The following is a 20,376-nucleotide window of genomic DNA, read 5'->3' as shown; positions in this document are numbered from 1 at the left end:
TGATGGGCTGGCCTAGCCTACCGCACTTGCCTAGATGGCTCTTGTGCCATTCTGTGCCATAGCTGAGACCGACACCACAGGCCATGGGCCCAGGACCTCAGAGGTTTTATGGTCGTGTTCTGTGATTGCCTAAGTAGTATTAAAAATACTTTGGGTGAGTTTCAGCCATTAGTTATGATTTCATTTTAGCATGGGGGTTTCCCAGTTTTGCTTGGAAATAAAAAGACCGGCAGTACATGGGCTTGACCTCTGGTGTGAATGGTGGGTGCAGGTTTGCCTTCCAGATGGGGCAGCCAACCTCAGTTGGCCAGTCAGCGTCCAGACCTGGTCCTCAAGGAGGCTTCCACTCTCAGCTGCTCCCTGCTGCAGCTCTTTGGCTTCTGCTGGCTTGGCCAGTACAGCTGGACGGTGTGCTGTTGTGGTTCTCAACAGACCTTTCAATCCACAGCAGAACTGAGTGCAAAGAATAGAGCGATCCTGTGTGTCTCCGCCTCTGCCCACAGTTGGCACCCACAGGTGCCGCTGGCCTGCATTAACACGTCATGGTCATACAGAGGTCCACTCCTGGCGTTCCTTGGCTTAGGCCTTGTGTATAGGCTTGTGTGACCTGCCTAGCTCAGTTCTTGTTGTTGTCAGTGTATTCAGGGTTTTTACATAGTCACATACCATCTGCAAACAAAGATAGCTTATTATATCTTTCTCCACCTGTGTATACATTTTTCCTCTTTTTTTTTTTTTTTTTTTTGCCATCTTGTATTAGCCAGGACTGGCAGTAGGAAGTTGAAAAGTTGTGAGAGCACCCTTGTCTTGTTCCTGACAATGAACTCATGGTCTAAGTGGCTGAGGCTCTTTGTCTTGCCTTATTATTATTTTTTTTAATCAACCTTTGTCAGGATTTAAATTCGTGACTCGCATGTGAAAATTCAAGGGTGGAAGCAAAAGAACTGCTAAAACTGACTAAACTTGTGCCTCAGGCCCTACATTAAGTTACCAGTCATCCTGAGAGAGAGGGCTGTTCTCAGAGCCCGAGGCACAACACTCCTTCCGATGGCTCTCACAAGTGTCTCTCTTTTCCAGGTCCCTATTGGACTCACATCCTGTTTACATGGAAATCCAAGGAGGGCCTGAAAGTCTATGTCAATGGCACCCTGAGCACCTCTGATCCAAGCGGGAAGGTGTCGCACACCTATGGCGAGCCCCACGTCAACCTGGTGATTGGCTCTGAGCAGGACCACAGCAAGCGATATGAGAACGGAGCTTTTGACGAGTTCATCATCTGGGAACGGGCCCTGACTCCAGAGGAGATTGAGATGTACTTCACAGCCGCCATTGGTCAGTGAGTGGGCGGCCTGTGGGCGGGGCCACTGGCCAGTGAGTGAGTGCCCTGTGGACACGGCCACTGGTCGGTGAGTGGGCGGCCTGTGGACAGAGCCCACTGGCCAGTGAGCGAGTGGCTGTGGGCGGGGCCACTGGCCAGTGAGTGGGAGGGCTGAGGTGGGATGAGGGCTGGTCCTGGGGCCCTCTTCTCAGCATCCCTCCTTCCCAGTCTCCTTGGTCACAGCCAGCAGTGCTGCAGGTGTGAGCTATATCATAGTGAGCCTGATAAATACAGTTGTTTTCCAGAACACCTGTTCCCTAAGATAAATTCACCAATTCACCAGAGATACTCTGTGATTAAAAATGTCCTGAGTACTACAGGGCTTCGAGGTGTATGTGATGGATGGTTTCAGAAAGCTTTGGATAATAAACATGGGGTGCATTAGTGCATTTGGTCCACAAACCTCTCCTGAGCCATTTTCCCTGGTCAGCCCTGTGAGCCCCAAAGATGCCCCTTACAGGTTGGTACAGAGCAGGGGCTGTGGGCAGGTGGATCAAGGTTCAGACTTTTACTGTGCTAAACATGGGACTTTTTAAAGTTTGTGGTAAAAAGTAAATCCCATTAACAACCATTTAAACGTGAGTAATTTAGTGTCATTTAGCAAATTAAATCTGTAGTGTGGCCACTACCCTCATCTAGTTTTAAAACATTGGACTCTCCCAAAGGAAACCCTGTGCCCCTTTGGCAGTCACCTGCCATTTCCCTCCTTCCAGCCTCTGGCAGCCACAGACCCGTCTGTCTGCCCCATGGCCTACCTGTTCTGTCAATTCCATACGAATAGAATTGTACAATGTTTATCTCTTTGCTCATAGTTTTCTCCTTTGTAAAATTCGGTAAATATACCGTCACCTCCTTTCCTGGGGGTGTTGCAAAGACAAAGTGTGACAAATTACCAGGCCACTGGCACCATGCAAGGAACGTGGCATGTTGCCAGAGAGCCTTTGATGGATTTAAAATTAATACGCATGATTCTATCACCATTGTGCTCACCACTTCTCTGTTTACACAGAGAGCAGTCTGTCAGGAAATGACAGTTACCATGTGTGCCCCTTACACATTTGGTGAGCTGCCCTAGCACCCAGGGGCAGTTAGGACCCATGCGGTAGGAGCCAGGTCCCACAGCCTGGTCCACCCTTGGTCAGGACCTGACCTCATTGGGCCACTATTGACTGGGTGGGAGAAAACCCAGGTCAGAACCACTTCAGCCAAGAAGACCATTTGTTATTTTGCTGTTTTCCTATCTCACACAATGAAAAGTCTAGGGGAGAATTTGCTTCAGAATTGGTTGGGTTCATGTCCCAATCTCTGCTACTATGAGTCTGTCTTGACACTGCCTTTGTCCATATTAAATGATCTTGTGGCTGCCAAGATGGCTGTATCCCCTCGTGGGTCACATCCTCCCCTCAGCAACCTCAGCAGAAATACAGAGCCTCCCTTCCCCATCACCTCCCACAGCTGGGTGGGACCTGAGTGTGGTTGGCTTGTTCAGCTAATTCCTGTGGTTGTATATGATGGTTCTGATTAGCTATTCCTGAGTCCAACTCATCCCTGGACACAGCAGGGGTCAGCCTGGTCCAAACATTGCAGGAGAGGGGATCCCCAAAGGGTGATTGGAGATGTGGGCCTCAGAAGAGGGAGCAGTGTCCAGGGCAGCTCTGGGCATTTCTGTCCTGTAGCCTTCACCAAGGAAAATGGGACTCAGTTACTTTCACAGAAGGGATAGGATCATCGTGTCCAGTAGAAGGGAAAGTGGTATCAATGTTTTGCTTTTTGTTGCCCGGGACTCAAGAGTTGTCACTTTGAGACTAAGGTGTTGTTTGTATCACAAACAGATTTGACTTCCTGGCAGGTGCCTGTTTTACTGACATTGGGAAGAGTTGCAGTTGTTTCTGGTCCTTTCCTCCAGGCCTTTTGTGCCCCAGGCCCTCTTGGACCCTCCACATGTAGGGAAGGTGATGTTAGACAGTGGCTCTGAACACTTAGAGCTCCTGAGATAATTCCTGTGCCTGTCTCAAGCTGTGTCCATAGCTATCAGCTCCTTTCTCATGCAGAGATTGGGTTTTGGAGACCAAGCTTTTGAAGAAAACTGAAGAAGGCCTCTGGAAGGTCCTGTGTGCAGCCCAACTCTCCATGGCTCAGCTGGCTCAACATGACAGGGCTGGGTCAGCTATGCACAGGCTGACATTGGAGCTGAAATCCAACCTGTAGAAACTGTTCTTAGGCAGCTGTGAGAGGACCGCAGATGCTCAGAGAAGGCATTGCTATGAGTGCCCTGTCTGAGGGGACGCCTCCTTCTAACCCCATCGTCTGGAGCCGATGCCGTTTCCTGATGGACCTGTCCAGGTGCATAGGAGTGGCCTTTCCTTAGAAAGCAGAGTGCTGACCATCTGTCACCCTGCCCTGGCCACTGGGATGAGAAGCAGCTCCTCTGCAGGGAAGTGGAGAAAGTGAAGGCTGTGCGCAGAGCCATGCAATTTGAAGACAGCGTCTGTGTATGCCAGGAACTCACTGCATCTGCCAGCTGCCTGCAGGGTGGGGCAGTGTGGGGCTGAGCTAGGCCGAGTGTTGCTTCTCAGGCTTCACGTGGTCACCACCAACAGGGGAGACTTTACTTTCCCTGGATTTAGTGGCCTCACATGAGTTAGTGTAAGTTTGCTGTGGCTACTCTCTAACCCCTTGGAGCGAATGTCACTCTGACATAGAGAACAAAGCTCTTCCATCAGTGTCAGGACGGCCCCTCCTGTCACCCAGCCAAGCCCAAAGCCCTGCCACTTCCAAGCCAGCAAGGGAAGTGATATAATTTCCTCAGGTCACCTAAAGCAACCTTGAGTTAGTTTCCAAGAATGAAGAGGATTATCTAGGAAGTTGGTGGAAGAGACAGACCAGTAACGTGGCCTCACCTTGGTCTCAGAGATCATAGTGACATGAAGTCATCTGTGAGCTCTTCTGCCCACTCTTTGGGGGTTCAGTCTCCCTTCCTCTCTCCCAGGGGAAGCACTGCTCTTTATTTTATCTCCGGCGAGTCTGTGCCTCTTTTCCTGTCCTTATTTAAAGTTGGTGATACCTTGAATAATTTTTTTTTTTTTTGGTCGGTCATGGGGTTTGAACTCTGGGCTTGGGCACTGTCTCTGCACTCTTCAGCTCAAGGCTAGCACTCTATCACTTGAGCCACAGCGCCACTTCCAGTTTTCTAGTGGTTTATTGGAATAAGAGTCTCACGGAGTTTCCTGCCTGGGCTGGCTTTGAACCGTGATCCTCAGATCTCAGCCTTCTGAGTAGCTAGGATTACAGACGTGAGCCACTGGCACGCGGCTTAATAATTGTTTTTATATGATAACTTGCATGAAGGCTGTTCAAAACAGTTTATTTATTTTTTGTTGGTCATAGGGCCTGGGCACTGTCTCTGAGCTCTTCAGCTCAAGGCTAGCATTTGAGCCACAGCGCCACTTCTGGCTTTTTCTGCTTATGTGGTGCTAAGGAATCGAATCCAGAGCCTCATGCTTGCAGGGCAAGCACTCTACCACTGAGCCACCTTCCCAGCCTTCAAAACAGTTTAGAATATAAGTGGGAAAATAATTTAAGCTGGGAGAATCTACATACTCCAGCTATGTTAATTAATCTAGCTAATATATTAATCTTATCTTTCAAGCAACATTCCTACTCCAGACATTTTGAGCTGTCTGAATATCTCCAGCTGGTAACTTCTAAATAAGGACAGAACTTCCTGAGGGGAGGAAGGGCAGTCCTGTTGCACCTTTGCTGAGGCATGGTTGGTTTGTTCCAGGAAAACATGCTTTGTCTTCAACACCACCGAGCTTCTTCGTGACCCCCACAGCCTACACCATGGTGAGCTGGGATTTCTTTTGTCCTCATGTGTCCGCAGCTTTCCACCTCTGTGACCAGATAGCAGGAAGACAGCCAGGGGGGGAAGCTTTAGACTCATGGTTTCAGAGGCTCAGTTCAGGGTGGGCCGGTTCCTTTGCTTGAGTCTGAGTCTGAAAGGCTGAAGCATCATAGTAGAGTGGAGGAAAGCTGCCCATTTCCTGGCAGCTGAGAAAGGTAGACATAGACAAGATATGCCCTTCCCAGGCACACCCCCAGTGATCTGCCCAGGAGCCCTCCATGCCAGGAGCACATTCAGGGTGAGGCTGGCAGCTTCATGTCAGTCCATGCCAGGAGTGTGTTCAGGTGTGGCTAGCAGCCTCACATCAGTCTCTCTCCTCCCGCCACTCCCCGCCCCCCCCCCCCCCAACATTCAGGTTTTGCTTAGCCTGAGTGCTCTCAGACTAGGAGTGCAGCGTCTGAGAAGAAATAACAAATGACGGGAGGGAAGCCAGCTTCAGGGCTGATTCTAGGTGCCAAGAGTGACTGAAGAAAGGACACTCTTCGTTACTGTCTCTAGTCACCTCCATTACCTAAAAGTGAAGGCGGCAGAGCAGAGCTCCACCAGGGCTGCCTCCTGAGTGCCTCCCTGATCAGCTCCCCCATCCTGTCTTTCCTTTTGGAATTGGAGGAAAGGATTCATAGAAAAAGTATTGCCCACTCAAACTTGCATGAGTAGCCAAAGAACTCTCTTTGCCTGAGAGCTTCAGTGGCAAGTATGCACTTGAGTGTCTGCATGGGCTGGAGTCCTAGTCCTCTTGTGTCCTGTGAGCTTCTCCTCTGTCTGCATCCCTGTCAGCCTCTCCCTGTCCCCCATCTGCCTTTCGTCAGTCCCCCCATCCCCATCAGCCTCTCCCCTGTCTCCTCCCACCCCCACATCCCTGTCAGTCTCTTTCCAGGTCTCCCCACCCCACCCCATCCCTGTCAGCCTCTCCCTGGTGCTATCATGTTTAAGCTGGTCTACACTCAGTTCATGGACTGAATCACCGTAGTTGTGGGGATGTAGTGCTGTGCCTCAGTGTGCCATGTCATTACTATCTTAGGATTCTAGCCATGGCTCCAGTATATGACCCCGCACTTGTACAGTTTATCTGGCTTTAGTGCTCAGCAGAAGGTCACATGGCCAATTTCCTTCAGGTGCCCACAGATGCCTACCATCCCATCATAGCCAACCTGACAGAGGAGAGGAAGAACTTCGAAAGACCTGGAATTGTACTGCGCTATCTTCAAAATGTGTCACGCAGCCTACCCAACAAGTCCCTCTCTGAAGAAACAGCACTGAACCTCACGGAGGTAACAGAGCCCAGGAATCACTAGTCTTGTTAAAAACAGGACCAGGGCCTTGACCTAAACATTGATGGTACAGCTGATGCCTTATATGTATTCAATCATAATACAAACCCCTCCATGCTGCTGCTTCCCTACCCTCTTGGGCCTCCTGTCAGGGAAGGGAAGAATAAGTGGACAGAATACCTGACTGGATGTGGGTGTGTGGGGCACTGGCCTGTGGGCACTGAGCTTACTAGTTATGAAAACAGATGAATGTGTCACAGCTGCATCCTCACAGTGGGCTGGCTTTACTATGACACCACATGGTGGTCACTGGTTTTACAGTGACCGAATGGGATGGCATCTATAAGATACAGCCTGATACTTTAATGCGCTAATGTGACCCATTATTGCTTTCCACTGTATGCAGAACATAGCCTTTGACCCCTAGAGGCCTGGTGGGTTCCAAGTGGAGGCCTCAGGGTGTGCACTAACCGGGGCCACTTTCCCCTGTAGACCTTCCTCAGAACGGTGGGCCAAGTTCTTCTCCTGCCCAGCTGGACCTACACATCAGAGGTAAGAGAAGAAACAGTTTAATCTGAAGATGTGTGTGCCAGGGAACCATTCTGTCTCCTAGAAGTGGCATGATAGCCCTGCCCAGATCTAGCTGCCTTCTGGAACACCAAGCTCATTTTACCAGGGTATCAGCTGACCTCTGCCTAGCAGAGGGCCCTGTAGCATCAGTCATTGATGTGTCCCTGTCCTATGGGAGGAGTGGGGTGACTTCTTTCCTTTCAGGAGTTGATCTTTGTCATTTTCTGTATTATACTTTTAAAACATCGTACCATTCTTGAATAGTACTGAAGAAACATATTTGGTATTTACAGATCTCTGAGTAAAGTGAAAATAGAGCATGCTATGGTGTTACAATTAAAGTGTGAAAACAAGAAGCTCTTGTTCTCTGCAGCTAAAATAACCAGGGAGCAGGTAGAGCGATTTTCTTTTATTTCTAAAAGACTTATTGATTTTTACCTGTTTAAAGCATATGTCAGTAAATAACTATGGAGAAGTTGGAAAGCGACAATCATAAAAAAGTACGTAGCATGAAAATCACCTCAAATGTTAAGACTAAGTCAGTCTTGTGTACATCCCTTATAGTTTAGTTTCAGTTCTTACATATGCATCTACATTACACACACACACACACACACACACACACACACACACACACACACACACACACACACACACACACACACACACACACACACACACACACACACACACACACACACACACACACACACACACACACACACACGTATGTCTGACTGAGCCTATTTTTCCTTAGAATCTTCTGCATGCTGTGTGTTAGTCAGGATGGGTTTGACCACTACAGTAACAACAGAGTCCCACGTTGCAACAGCCTAGCTCAGAGGACGCCTACTTTTCAGGCACAGGAGTCTGCCCTGGGTCAGAGGAGACTCCTCTCCATGCAGTGTCTCAGGCCCTGGCTCTACTGTCCATCTTCTGTTGCCAGGGTAACAGAAGATGTTGGGCTGCTGGCAGGATTCCCAAGCCTTGGCCCTGAAGGGTCTGGACCAGAAGTACCTGTTACAGCATTCTTGCCCCTGACCCTTCACCATTACATGTATTCTAGACTGATTTCCAGCTCTAGAGGCAGTGTCTCATTCCCTTCTTTATTAATAAGGCTGAGTGAGTTATTTGCATTTGGTGAGCTGCTTATTTGAACAACTTCAAATGAAATGAGATTGTTGAACATTGGCAGAAGCAGAAGAAAGTGTTTAGAATGTAAGTCAGTACAGTATTACTGAGAAATAGATTCTGTCTTTAAGAAAGCACTACCCCTCAAGGTTTTAATTTCAAAAGGATGCTGTGCACAGGCTACAGCCAGGGAGTCACAAGGGGACAGCAGGTGGGGGACTCAGACAGATGAGTTTCTGCATTCATTGAAATGAACTTTTTTTGAATGCAAAATATGGAGATCTTCTGCAAAATATGAATAATCATGGAACTCTATGGGCTTCGGCAGGCTCTGATGTGCATTAAAGAGAATTAAGTATCTGTTCCCAACTGAAATGCATGCTGGAGACATAGACCCTTGTGTGCAGAGCTGCTTGGCTGATTGAAATCAGGCCACCTGCCTAAAGATGATGCCTGAAATTGGCCTCTGCATTCTATTTCCAGCTCATTGAGTTCTCCAAAGAATGGATTGGTGAGGGACTGTGGAATGCTGAGACAGATATGTCATCTGCAAGGCTAAAGGTGGGAGGAGACACAGGGAAGGCAGAGCAGGGCCTGGTACAGGGAGTCTAAGAACAGATCCTTTTCCTTGTTCTGTCCCCAAGGACCCAGAAGGGTCAGCCTGAGGTGGACATAGGGTCTAGCAGCAGAGCTGTGTAAACTGGAGGGACCTGATCTTCCAAGGGCAGTGTCAGGGCTGCTCTCTCTCTGGGGATGCAGAGGGGTAGAAAGAGGAGGCCAGAGAAGATGCAGTCTCCAGTGCTTCCAGTATGTGGTACTTCTGAACCAGCCAGCCCTTCACAGAGTACTGCCAGTGTCCTAAGGCTGGGGAGGCCCAGGGCCACTGGCTGTCCTCATGAAGTGGACGGGACTTGCCGAGGGCTTGGAGGGCTCAGAGTGTCTGTCTCAGCAGCAGTGGAGCAGTACTATGGTCAGTGTGACCCATGTCCCTGCTCTGAGCTCCTTGGGCCATGGCCATTTCCCAGCCTGCGGGCCTGGATGCTGGGACTCACCTCCCAGCCTGCGGGCCGGGATGCTGGGACTCACCTCCCAGCCTGAGGGGTGGGATGCTGGGACTCACCTCCCAGCCTGTGGGGTGGGATGCTGGGACTCACCTCCCAGCCTGAGGGCCGGGATGCTGGGACTCACCTCCCAGCCTGAGGGCCGGGATGCTGGGACTCACCTCCCAGCCTGAGGGCCGGGATGCTGGGACTCACCTCCCAGCCTGTGGGGTGGGATGCTGGGACTCACCTCCCAGCCTGAGGGCAGGGATGCTGGGACTCACCTCCCAGCCTGAGGGCCTGGATGCTGGGACTCTCCTCCCAGCCTGAGGGGTGGGATGCTGGGACTCACCTCCCAGCCTGAGGGGTGGGATGCTGGGACTCACCTCCCAGCCTGTGGGGTGGGATGCTGGGACTCACCTCCCAGCCTGTGGGGTGGGATGCTGGGACTCACCTCCCAGCCTGTGGGGTGGGATGCTGGGACTCACCTCCCAGCCTGAGGGCCGGGATGCTGGGACTCACCTCCCAGCCTGTGGGGTGATGCTGGGACTCACCTCCCAGCCTGAGGGCAGGGATGCTGGGACTCACCTCCCAGCCTGAGGGCCTGGATGCTGGGACTCTCCTCCCAGCCTGAGGGCCGGGATGCTGGGACTCACCTCCCAGCCTGAGGGCCGGGATGCTGGGACTCACCTCCCAGCCTGTGGGGTGATGCTGGGACTCACCTCCCAGCCTGTGGGGTGATGCTGGGACTCACCTCCCAGCCTGTGGGGTGGGATGCTGGGACTCACCTCCCAGCCTGTGGGGTGGGATGCTGGGACTCACCTCCCAGCCTGAGGGCCGGGATGCTGGGACTCACCTCCCAGCCTGAGGGCCGGGATGCTGGGACTCACCTCCCAGCCTGAGGGCCGGGATGCTGGGACTCACCTCCCAGCCTGAGGGCCGGGATGCTGGGACTCACCTCCCAGCCTGAGGGCCGGGATGCTGGGACGCTATTCTGTATCCCAGCCTGTGGGGTGGGATGCTGGGACTGTCTCCATCTCCCTTCCTGAGGGGGCGGGATACTGGGACTTCACTTTCTGTGGCTTCTGTGGGAGGTGTGATTTTGTTCTCTCTGCTGACCGAGGGGACCCTCATGGCCCCTTCATGTCTGTTGCTTGCAGGAGAACACTTTGGTGCTAGGCCTGATCAACACCATCGACACTGTCATGGGCCATGTATCTTCCAACCTGCACTCCACCCGGCCTCAGGTCTTTCTGGCAGGCTCTTCCTCCCTGGCAGGTAGGTGTCACAACTGGGGGGCCTGTGCAGGGAGGGTGTAGGGTGCTGGCCTGCTATGGTTCTTGCTGTTTGAGCCCCCAAAGTCAAGAGTTGAGGTGGACCTCACCATTTTCCTGAATCGCATTGCCTTGTACAGTCATAGCTGAAGGCAAATGCACACGCGTATCAGGGTAGAGGTGTTATTCGTTATGTACACGTGAGCCTCACAGGAATGGATTGTCTCGTCATGGCTGTCTAGGTTCAGAATGAAACAGAAGCCACAACCAAAGGTGGATGGTGAATAGCAGAATCGGGTTCCAATGACGGCATGGCCAGTCTTCCCAGTCTCGTCTGTGAGCACTACCATTCTGTGGTACATACAGGAGCTGACACCACCTGCAGCTCACCACAGGGCAGCACTGGATGTCTGCCGGCCAGGAGGTCCATGCCATGGTGGTCTGCCTGCTGCCCAAAGTTGAGGCCCTGATGTTTTCATCTTGCTACTCCTCATGGGCTCTCAGAGGTTGGACAGGACTGGCCAGCCACCTAGCATATGCTCCGTCATCATGAGGCTACGTGCACACAATGACCATCTCACCCCTGCTTCCGTCATGGCTGACTATTGAGAGGGCTGACTTCAGAGGGCAGGAGGGAGGGCATTCTTTCAGCAAGAGCCTTTCTTCATGTGTGGTGCTTGAATGCACATGCCTGTGCTGACATGTCCATGCACATAGGTGTGTGCATGTGCATGTATCTGCTTACTACCACTTTTTCTCAGGGGACTTGCACTCCACAGGGAATTTACTTGGTTAAAGCAAATACCAGTGTGATTTTCAGCCTGTTTCCTGCGGCCTGTGAGCTTTCTGACCTGGTCCCCTCAACGTTCCTCCCGTAGACTTCTCTGTGGCCAGGGTCCTGCCCCAGACCCTGAGCGCCCTTCACTACCGCTTCCCTGCCCATGGGCAGAGCTATATCGAGATTCCCCGTGAGGCCCTTCGCAGCCCAGGTAAGTGTGAATGGACTTTCTGAAGGATACCGGGGTGCTACTAGTGGGCTAAAGATCCCTGATGCCAGGACCCCTGAGTGCTGGACAGCCAGTCTCAAAGCCCTTGCTTGGGTGGGTGCCTCTGGAAGCCCTGACTGTGCCATCCATGGACTGGACAGGGATTCGAGATGGAGCTCTGGGAATCTGCATCCAGGTGGGTCTGGAGTGTCTCCAGGTCTGCTTAGCTCCTACCAGGCAAAGATAACAGGCTGTCTCCTCTCCCCAGATAGAGTGCTATGGTTAGGTGAGGGGTTAGTTCAGGATCCAGGTACCAATACCAGGCAACCTAAGTCAAGTCCTGTGACAAGCAACTCTGGTGGGAGCCTGTCGGGGTGCAGGTCCCCTCTAGTGCCTGGAGAGGTGGATCTGCCTTCACAGGCCTTACCCACTTGGACCATGAACAGTGGAGACCAATTCCTCGGCCTCAACACCTGGATACCTGGTCCTTGCCCAAGGGATGGAGCCCAGGCCAGCCAGGCCGCTCTGCCCCTCCCTGAGTGCCCAGTTCCTTCCACTCGCTCTCTGCCTATGACCTGGAGGACAGCCTGCTGGCCTCCAGCTCCCCTGGTAAGGACACAGGTGTGCTCTGTCCCCAGGGAGAGACCCCACCAGCCCTGCTGAGGGCTGGGTCCTCCACGTCTGGGTGCAGGATGTGTCGGGTGCCCAGAGTTCTCCACATGTAGAAACTTTTCATGCTTGGGAGCAGCTATGCTGATGATAAGCCTTGACTCGGGCTGGAACCTGGGCTCAGCCACTGCTGACTCTATGGCTTGGGCAAATTACTGAGCATTTGTACCTGGGAAATACAGTGTCCTCCTCCTGATACTGTAACAGGACCAAAAAGCAAACTGTGTGTAGCAGTGCCTGGTGCATGGTGGTTGACGTGTGAGTTGCAGGAGTCATGTCTGAAGTATCACTGTGTGTAGCAGCCTGGATGACAGGCTGCCATGTGCCTGTGGCGTGGGAGAACAGGGGACACATGCTCACCTTTTCAAGATGGAATGCAGGGCAGAGGAGGACCCAGCTGTCAAGTGTGTGAACGCCGGGTGGCTGCCAGCACCTGAGAGCCTGAGCGCCTCCTCCTGCCACCTCCAGGGTCAAGATGGCCAGAAGTGTGTGCAGAGGGCGTTCCCTTTGTGCAGACGGTATTCCCTCCCACACGTTTGGCAAAGGGCACTTCCCAGAAGAGCCCATGGAGTGCCCGTCTGCCCTCAGGGCTCTGGCATCTCAGCTCTCCCCAAAGCTGGGGTCTGCTGCTGGGCACTCCTTGGAACAACCATGGCACTGCTGCTCCTATAGTCGCTGTTCCTGCTGTCCTTCGTTTTCTTCCACCAAGGAGCTGCCTTGGGCCTAAGGCTCAGCCATGCTGAGCATGGCTGGCAGGTAAATCTGCTGCTCCCCTGCGGGGTCCTGAAGTGATCTCTGTTTTTCCGACAGCCTGGACCACCATCGTGGGCCTCCTCTACCATTCTGTACACCACTACCTGCACAGCATCCCGCCAGCCAGCACACGGTGAGTCGCCTGGGCAGCTAACCTCAGTGATGCGCCCATGCTGCCATGCACAGGCACAGCACTTTGCTTAGAGAACTCCAGCACCTCACAGTTGGAGGGAGTACGGCCCGTGGCCGCCTGGAGGAGACGCAGGACCCTGCACTGGGATCCAACAGAACCTAGAGCAGGCAGGTTATATGGGGCTCTGGAGCACAGGGCAGAGACCCCACAAAGATTGACCATGTGGCATTAGCTGCTTGAGCCTCAGTTCCACATCTGCAGACTAGAAGGGTAGCCAGGTGACCATCCTCCATGCTTGGAGGGCTGCCTGTAGTTTGTTCCTATGACAAAGATTCAGTCTTGACCTCGCAGGACTGGATGCAGTGAGGCAGGCCGGAGTCTCTTTTTTTGCCCTGGGTCCGGTCAGTGCTGTCCTCCCAGATCCTGAGCATGGTCTCCTTCCATCCCTCATTCAGGCACCTTGTGCCCACTCCTTGGTTCTGGCCTTGAAGAGCTTTCAGGGCTATAAAAGTCACCTCTAATTCTACAAGGCAAGCCCCACGCACATTAGGCAGGCTTCTGGAGATTGGATATAACAGAAAATCTAGTTTAAATGACTACATTGAACAAAAGGAGAATTTATTGGATCACATAAGCTCAGGAGCAGCTTGATCTAGCATTCAGTTGTGATGGGGCTCTCTCTCAGGATCCATCCCTGGAATGGGCTTCCTCCTCAGCCAGTCCCCCACCCCTCCCCCCAGGAGATTCTGAGCTGGGAGACCTTGTCCTTCAGCATCCTGCCCCAACTTTGTGGGTTTGGGACACCCTCTGCCCTGAGTCTTGTGTCTTCGTGGGTGTTGTGGGTCCTGTGCTCATCTCTGAGTGGCACTGTGGCTTGAGCAATGTCTTGTGATGTACTGTTTGGTTCATACCTCAAGGAAGGGTTGCTTCTGAGCTAGAGGGAGTCAGCTCCAAGCTCAGTGATGGAGTAAGGAAGGGTTGCCTGCTGGAGGGAAACTGAGGCACTTCCATCAGGGAAGGAGCAGATGCTGCCATCCCTGTTTTTACCATTTGGTAACTAGGGAAGAAAGTTCAGCCAGGGTGAGCTGCCCAGGGTCACACAGCAATGAGGTCCCAGTGCTGAGATCCAGAGCCTGGTGTGATGATTCTGTTCTTCCAGCAGCATCTAACCTTGTAGTTCTGGTATCAGACTTCAGAGACAAGGTACTGACCCGCAGAATTCAGCTGACAGATTCAAATCCACCATGGAGAGCAGCAAGGTTGCAAGATAGAAAGCCCAGCTCCTCCCGAGGACCCAGGCCTCAGAAAGCTCCTGTTCCCAGGGAGTTCCAGCTGGAACCGGTCTCCATTTCTTTGGCAGGATTTCCGAAGCAGCGTTTTACAGAGACTGCCTGCTCTCTGTGGTTAGCCACCTGATTTCCCTGGAGGTGTCCCCGCCGCCTGCTCTCTCCCAGAATCTGTCCCGTTCTCCCCTGCTCACCGTCCATCTCAGGCACACACTGGTGAGTGGGGTGCCTTCCACTCTGGCTGCATGGTGTTTTTGGCTGTGTGCATGTGAAGGGGCTTGGGGTTGGTAAAGGGGTTGTATTCCCTTCTCAAAACTCCATCCTTGGGCCTTGAGCTGCAGCAAGACCCTATCTATGACCTGAAGTTGTGGCGTGCCTTGTTCTGGGTGACAGGGCCTCTGAGCCTGAGAGGATGAGCCAGCACAGCCACGGTGGTGAGACACGGCTGTGGCCACTGTCCTGTGGGATCTTTGGCTGTCTGGTTCTCAGTTATCCTGAGTGACAGTGGGAAACAGGCTGCAGAACAGACTCTGAGTGAGGGAAACAGTCCCTGGCCCTTAGGAGCATCTGCACACTCTGGTCCTTCATCATTGTGGTCTTAACTCTTAATTTACTGCTATTGGAAAGTGCAGCCGGAACACAGAGCATCTGACGTGCCACCATCCCCTAAGATGCATGTGTGTGCCCCCCCCTCTAACGCATGCATGTATGTGCCCCCCCTTCCAACGCACGCACACAGCCTCCTATGCAGCTCAGAAGTTGTGAGCTGCACACAGGGCAGTCTGGTCGGTGCTGTGCACCGCAGCAGGGTCCTCTGATGGCCTCTAGCGCCTCTGTGTGGCCTAGGTTTAGCTGCCCTGTGGGGCAGAGAGCCGGTGGGTGACAGCAGATGTTTTTGGTGGGCATCGTCATGATTAGGTTCCTGAGGGGAGAAGGCCTGGCCCAGAGGCTGGCTTTGGCATCTCTGTGTCTGCACATGTACATACCTGCACACTCACACCCCTTTGGTGTTCATCGGGCTGGTATAAAGTGTAAGATTCGCAATGGAAAACCATGGTTCCTCCCTTTAACCTTGTGTCTCTGTGTCCCAGTGTCATTTCTTCTCCCTTCCTTTCTCCTGAGAAGGGCAGGCAGTAAAGGAACCTTTGCCCCCTCAGTCTGTCTCCCCAGCACCTCACAGGCAGTCTGTACTAATCTGTGAAGTTGACATTTTTTCCTTGGCGAATGAAGGGCTTGCCATCCGCTCCTGCCTGCTGGCATTTAGGCTGTTTCCAAGTATTTACAAACAGACCCCTGTCCTTTCCGCTCCCTTATTCTGGCCCCTGGCCATGTCATTGTGCTGTGACAAAGAGCAGAAAGGTGTGCATGCAGAACAGAATGGCAGCCCCAACTGCTTCTCTTTCCTGGAAAATGTGTATGCGTGTGCATGCATGTGTGTGTGGGGGGGGCATGTTTGTGTGCATGTGAGACTCATCTCTGAAGATGAGCCATTTAAAGCTGTCTGGTTTAAATGAACACAGATTGCCTTAGACACTGATCCTATGATCTGAGCAGAGTTCTGGGAGGCAGAAAAGCCTGGAATCATTGCCCACATGTGTATTCCCCCTCCCCCGACTCCCCACACAGCACAGCTGAGAAGTGTGGGCACAGGAGCAGGTGTGGTGGCCGTGGAACATCTGGACAGAGATAGCAGGAGAGTTGGGCACCCAGGCGGTGGGACAGGATGGCTTCTAGTGGGGCCCGGAGCTGCAGGCAGGACCGAGCCGCTGTGCTCTGGAAGATGGGCTGTCGCGCTGCCCATCCACCCACACAGGCGCTGGAGAGGCGGGGCTGCGGAGCATCCCCTGGCCAGGCCCTCGCTCCTCAGAGGAGGCAGTGAGCCTCCCAGTGCAGCCCCCAGTCTCCAGCTGTCGACAGAAGGTTCACAGGAGAAGGTGCCAATTTGGAAACCAGAAAGAAAGGGTGGACAAAACGCAGCCCTAGTTAATGTCCGGTTACTGTGGTTATTTTTAACAAAGAAAGCCTTGAATAAGGAATCTTGTCTAAAAGAAGCAGAGAGGAATTTTTATCATAGCAGAAGAGGATAGTAATTGAAGTGTGTCTTGGCCAAGTGTTCTCCAGGCTGTGGAGTTTTCTTTGAAGGTCGCTTGGTTTCTGGGAGTATTTGGAAGAGTGTCCTAAGCTGCATTGATTTGTTGGATGGCAACATTTCCCATGGACTCTTGTTGAGGGGAACACACTGAGAGGGTACTCGGAAGGCACCCCACCCATCACGGGAGGTAACACAGAGCAGGGGTCATGGTGGTTTATTCTGACGAGACTTATGGCCCAAGGTCACAGCAAAATTGAAGCAGATGGGGCTCTCCAGAGTCTTGAGGGCTGGGGTATGGGCCAATGCTGAGGTTCCTGAGTGGGCACCTGGTGATTCCTGCACAATGGGGCATGCTACTGCACCCCCAGCCTGTGCCATGGCAGCCCACGGTGGCCGGAACACAGGGGGGCACGCTGCTGTACCCCCCAGCCTGCGCCACGGCAGGCCTGCAGTGGCCGGGACACGAGGGACATGCTGCTGACCCCCAGCCTGCGCCACGGCAGCCCACGGTGGCCGGGACACAGGGGGGCACGCTACTGCACCCCCCAGCCTGCGCCATGGCAGCCCACGGTGGCCGGGACACAGGGGGGCACGCTGCTGCACCCCCCAGCCTGCGCCACGGCAGGCCCACGGTGGCTGGGGACACGAGGGACACGCTGCTGTACCCCCCAGCCTGCGCCACGGCAGCCCACGGTGGCCGGGACATGAGGGACACGCTGCTGCACCCCCCAGCCTGCGCCACGTCAGGCCCATGGTGGCTGGGACACCAGGGGCACGCTGCTGCACCCCCAGCCTGCGCCACGGCAGTCCGCGGTGGCCGGGACATGAGGGACACGCTGCTGCACCCCCAGCCTGCGCCACGGCAGCCCGCGGTGGCCGGGACATGAGGGACACGCTGCTGCACCCCCCAGCCTGCGCCACAGCAGGCCCGCGGTGGCCGGGACACGAGGCCCATGGCTGCCCAGGCAGGGGGAAGTCGGCTCCCCCATGCTCCAGAGGCTTGGCGGCCGAGCAGGACAATAGTCTCCCTTCCTAAACCTCTGCCAGAAGGACAGAAATCTCCCTCCATGTGTTCCATATGGTCTTGGGAGGCTGGGACACTGGAGTGGGCAAAAGTCTAGACCCCAGAGGCTTTGCACAAGGCTAGCATGCCCTTTGGTGTGCCTCTGCAGGGCAGGTCATATTGTGGGTCACACTCAAGTGCAGTACGGTGCAATAGTTTGCTGTTTTTCAGTGGTGCTGATCACCCAGTTTGACTTACTCTCAGCACTAAGCTGGGGAGACTGAGGACTGTCAGACCCCTGCTGAGCACCTGAGTGCCGTGGGTGCTAAATATAGTATTCCCTCCCCACCCACTGGGTGCCTGGAGCACCCCTCCCAGCTGTGACAGTCAGATAGGCCCAGGCCTAGCCAAACCCCCTGGGATCGCAGGCCTGTATCACTGTGGAAGGAGCGGCTGGTCATGCACAGTCGTGTGAAACTCCATCTGTCCACTTCCATACCGTCCAGTCACTTCCAGTTTGGAGCTAATGAATGCAGTCCTGTGTTTGTTTCCCAAGTCATGTTCAGAGCCAGGCTGAGGGAGTTGTGAGCATGGTTGTTCTCTTGGTGTCTCTTGGACCTGGATTATGGCAATGTTAATTCTTTAACGCCTGTGGCAAATGAGGAAAAACTCTTATGGAGTTCCTTTCTCTTGATGGGGCTGATCTTTGGTGCTTCAGGGAGTAGGGAGTAGGCTGACCCAACCGGGCATATGGTGGTGCCCAGACATGGCCGTTCAAACATGCACAGATGCACACACGCACATAGCTAAGCATCCATTGAATCCACCTTCTGGAGATGACAGGTGGGCACTGACACCTCAGTTGCCTTCTCAAGAGTGGTTGAGGGGCCTGAGAGCCCTTGGGGTTGTGTAGAGGGGGCTGTACCAGCAAACTGTTCACAGCTCCCCAGTCCTAGGTCAGCAGTGTGCATCTCTAGAACAGTAGCTGTGAACTCGGGATTGTTTTCATGGCTGCATTGTAGTCCACTTACCTGTCTGATCACCGTCTTGGGTCAGAGTGTCAGCATCACAAACACCATAAGGAACCTGTGTTCCCACACAATGGCCTGATTAATATGGCTGCATATTACCCTGATTAAGTGGCCACATGTTTGTTTTGTTTTTTTTTTCATTTTAAAATTGGCTTTGGAGGGTTAGGGTTTAATTCAGAGGTTTAGTGTTTGTTTTGGAGGTTTAGGGTTTGTGTCTCCCTCCAGAGGGAGGGAAGAGAGTTGTAGACTCCTAGGCTGAAAGGGTTAGAGCTAGGTGTCTAGTGATGCAGAGCGTACTCCACACACCCTGTTCTAGGAGCAGACATCCTTTCCAGGTCCACCGCCAGAGTGGTGAGTGTCTTCACATCTGGTTTTTATTTGCTTTTCCCTGCAAGGTTGATGTCCCTTTTTATGTGTTTATTGGTCATAGTGATTGACGCCTCCTTTGTTGTTTGAACTCAAGGCTTGTGCTTCCTAGGCACACACTCTGCCCCTTGATCCACGTCTCCAGCTGCTCTTGCTGTAGTTTATGTTTTGGAGAGGTTCTTACTTCCCAAGCCAACCCAGGTGGTGATCATCCCCTCTCTGCCTCGTGCACAGCTGAGATTACAGATGTGTACCACCACACTCAGCCCTCTGGTACTTTTTCTTTTAAGTTGTCCTATCCCATTTTTCTGCTGCTACTTTTCTTACTGGTTTTGGGAGTTCTTGCAGGTCTTGGATGTGAGTCTTTTGTTGGACCCATGGATGGCATATTTCTTCCTCGGTCAGGTCTTGCCTGTTTGCTCTTACAGTACTGTTGATGAATAGCAGCTGTAAGTTTTAGTGCACCCAGCCCGTCATGCTCTTCTCCTGAGCTCCATGCTTCTTGTGTCCTGGACAAGGAGTCTTATCTACCTGAAGGTCACGATGTGGCGTCTGTGTTACCCTAAGCATTTATGGCTCTCTTTCCCATTTAGATCTATGACGCTTGTCTAATTGTATGTGCATGTGCTGTGAACTAGGGTCAAGATTTATTTCCCACCCACGGATATCCAATTTACCTTGCTCAACTTGTTAGCAAGATAAGCATTGCTCTTACCCTGCAGTGTCCCCTGAGCCATAAATCGTGACTGGTCTCCATGGCTGTGTTTCTGGATGTTCCGCTATGCATCCTCCCTGTATGCAGGAGCTCAGTGGAGCTGGGCAAGGGTCTGAGCTATCCTGGCTGTTACAGGTGAAATCCATGCTAGAGTTTAATGCAGGGATGCAGCTCAGTGGCAAAGCACTTGCCTAGTAATTGCAACAGTCTGGATTTGATTCCCCATACCTAAAAAGTGAAAAAAAAAAGTTAAAAAAAGATTAATGCAGTAATAATTGATGTTGTCACTAGTGGAGCTCATTAGTGCTATCTCTCATAGACAAAAAGCCACATCCGCTTATTTTTGTCTGCATTCCTTTGGTTACTGATAAGACTGGACACCTTTCTGAGAGGATTGGCCATCTGCGTGTCTTTTACTTTGCATACCGTATTCATCAGTGGATGAGATGCCTGCTTTGGTGTGACTTCAGGGCTCCCAGCCAGTCACAGATACCAGTGCATCACTGCTGCAGTCCACCAGCCCAAACTTTATTTTGACCACTTTTGCCTTGTGTAAGTTAAGAAACTTGATATTGACAGACACATCAACTGTTTTCTCTGGAACAAGGGTGTGCTGCTGGCTTCTTGTGGCTGCTGAACAAGATTTGTCCCAACTCTGACTGGAAACAGCAGTCGGGAGGCCAGATATTCGTCAGTCTTGTTGGGTTTAAGTCCAGAAGAGAATCCAGCTTCTAGAGACCCTGTGTCCTCAGCCCTCTGTCCTCTGCTGACCAT

General features: G+C 52.7%; 1 protein-coding gene across 1 annotated transcript in view; it reads left to right on the top strand.

The window, feature by feature from the left end:
- LOC138815654 (adhesion G-protein coupled receptor D1-like) overlaps positions 1 to 20,376 on the top strand; it is a 93,436-nt gene that overhangs the window by 24,264 nt on the left and 48,796 nt on the right. Inside the window, exons 6-13 of the mRNA XM_070005068.1 lie at positions 1,078 to 1,332; positions 5,163 to 5,224; positions 6,398 to 6,553; positions 7,046 to 7,105; positions 10,455 to 10,572; positions 11,447 to 11,557; positions 13,034 to 13,109; positions 14,470 to 14,611. Coding sequence (XP_069861169.1) covers positions 1,078 to 1,332; positions 5,163 to 5,224; positions 6,398 to 6,553; positions 7,046 to 7,105; positions 10,455 to 10,572; positions 11,447 to 11,557; positions 13,034 to 13,109; positions 14,470 to 14,611 — 980 coding nt within the window. The remainder of the gene's footprint in view (positions 1 to 1,077; positions 1,333 to 5,162; positions 5,225 to 6,397; positions 6,554 to 7,045; positions 7,106 to 10,454; positions 10,573 to 11,446; positions 11,558 to 13,033; positions 13,110 to 14,469; positions 14,612 to 20,376) is intronic.

The sequence above is a fragment of the Dipodomys merriami genome, unplaced genomic scaffold (genome assembly GCF_024711535.1).
Source record: "Dipodomys merriami isolate MVZ:Mamm:240054 unplaced genomic scaffold, mDipMer1.0.p SCAF_655, whole genome shotgun sequence".
Lineage (NCBI taxonomy): Eukaryota > Metazoa > Chordata > Mammalia > Rodentia > Heteromyidae > Dipodomys > Dipodomys merriami.
The sequence above is the reverse complement of the archived record's forward strand: the minus strand, read 5'-3'. Positions and strand labels throughout refer to the sequence as shown.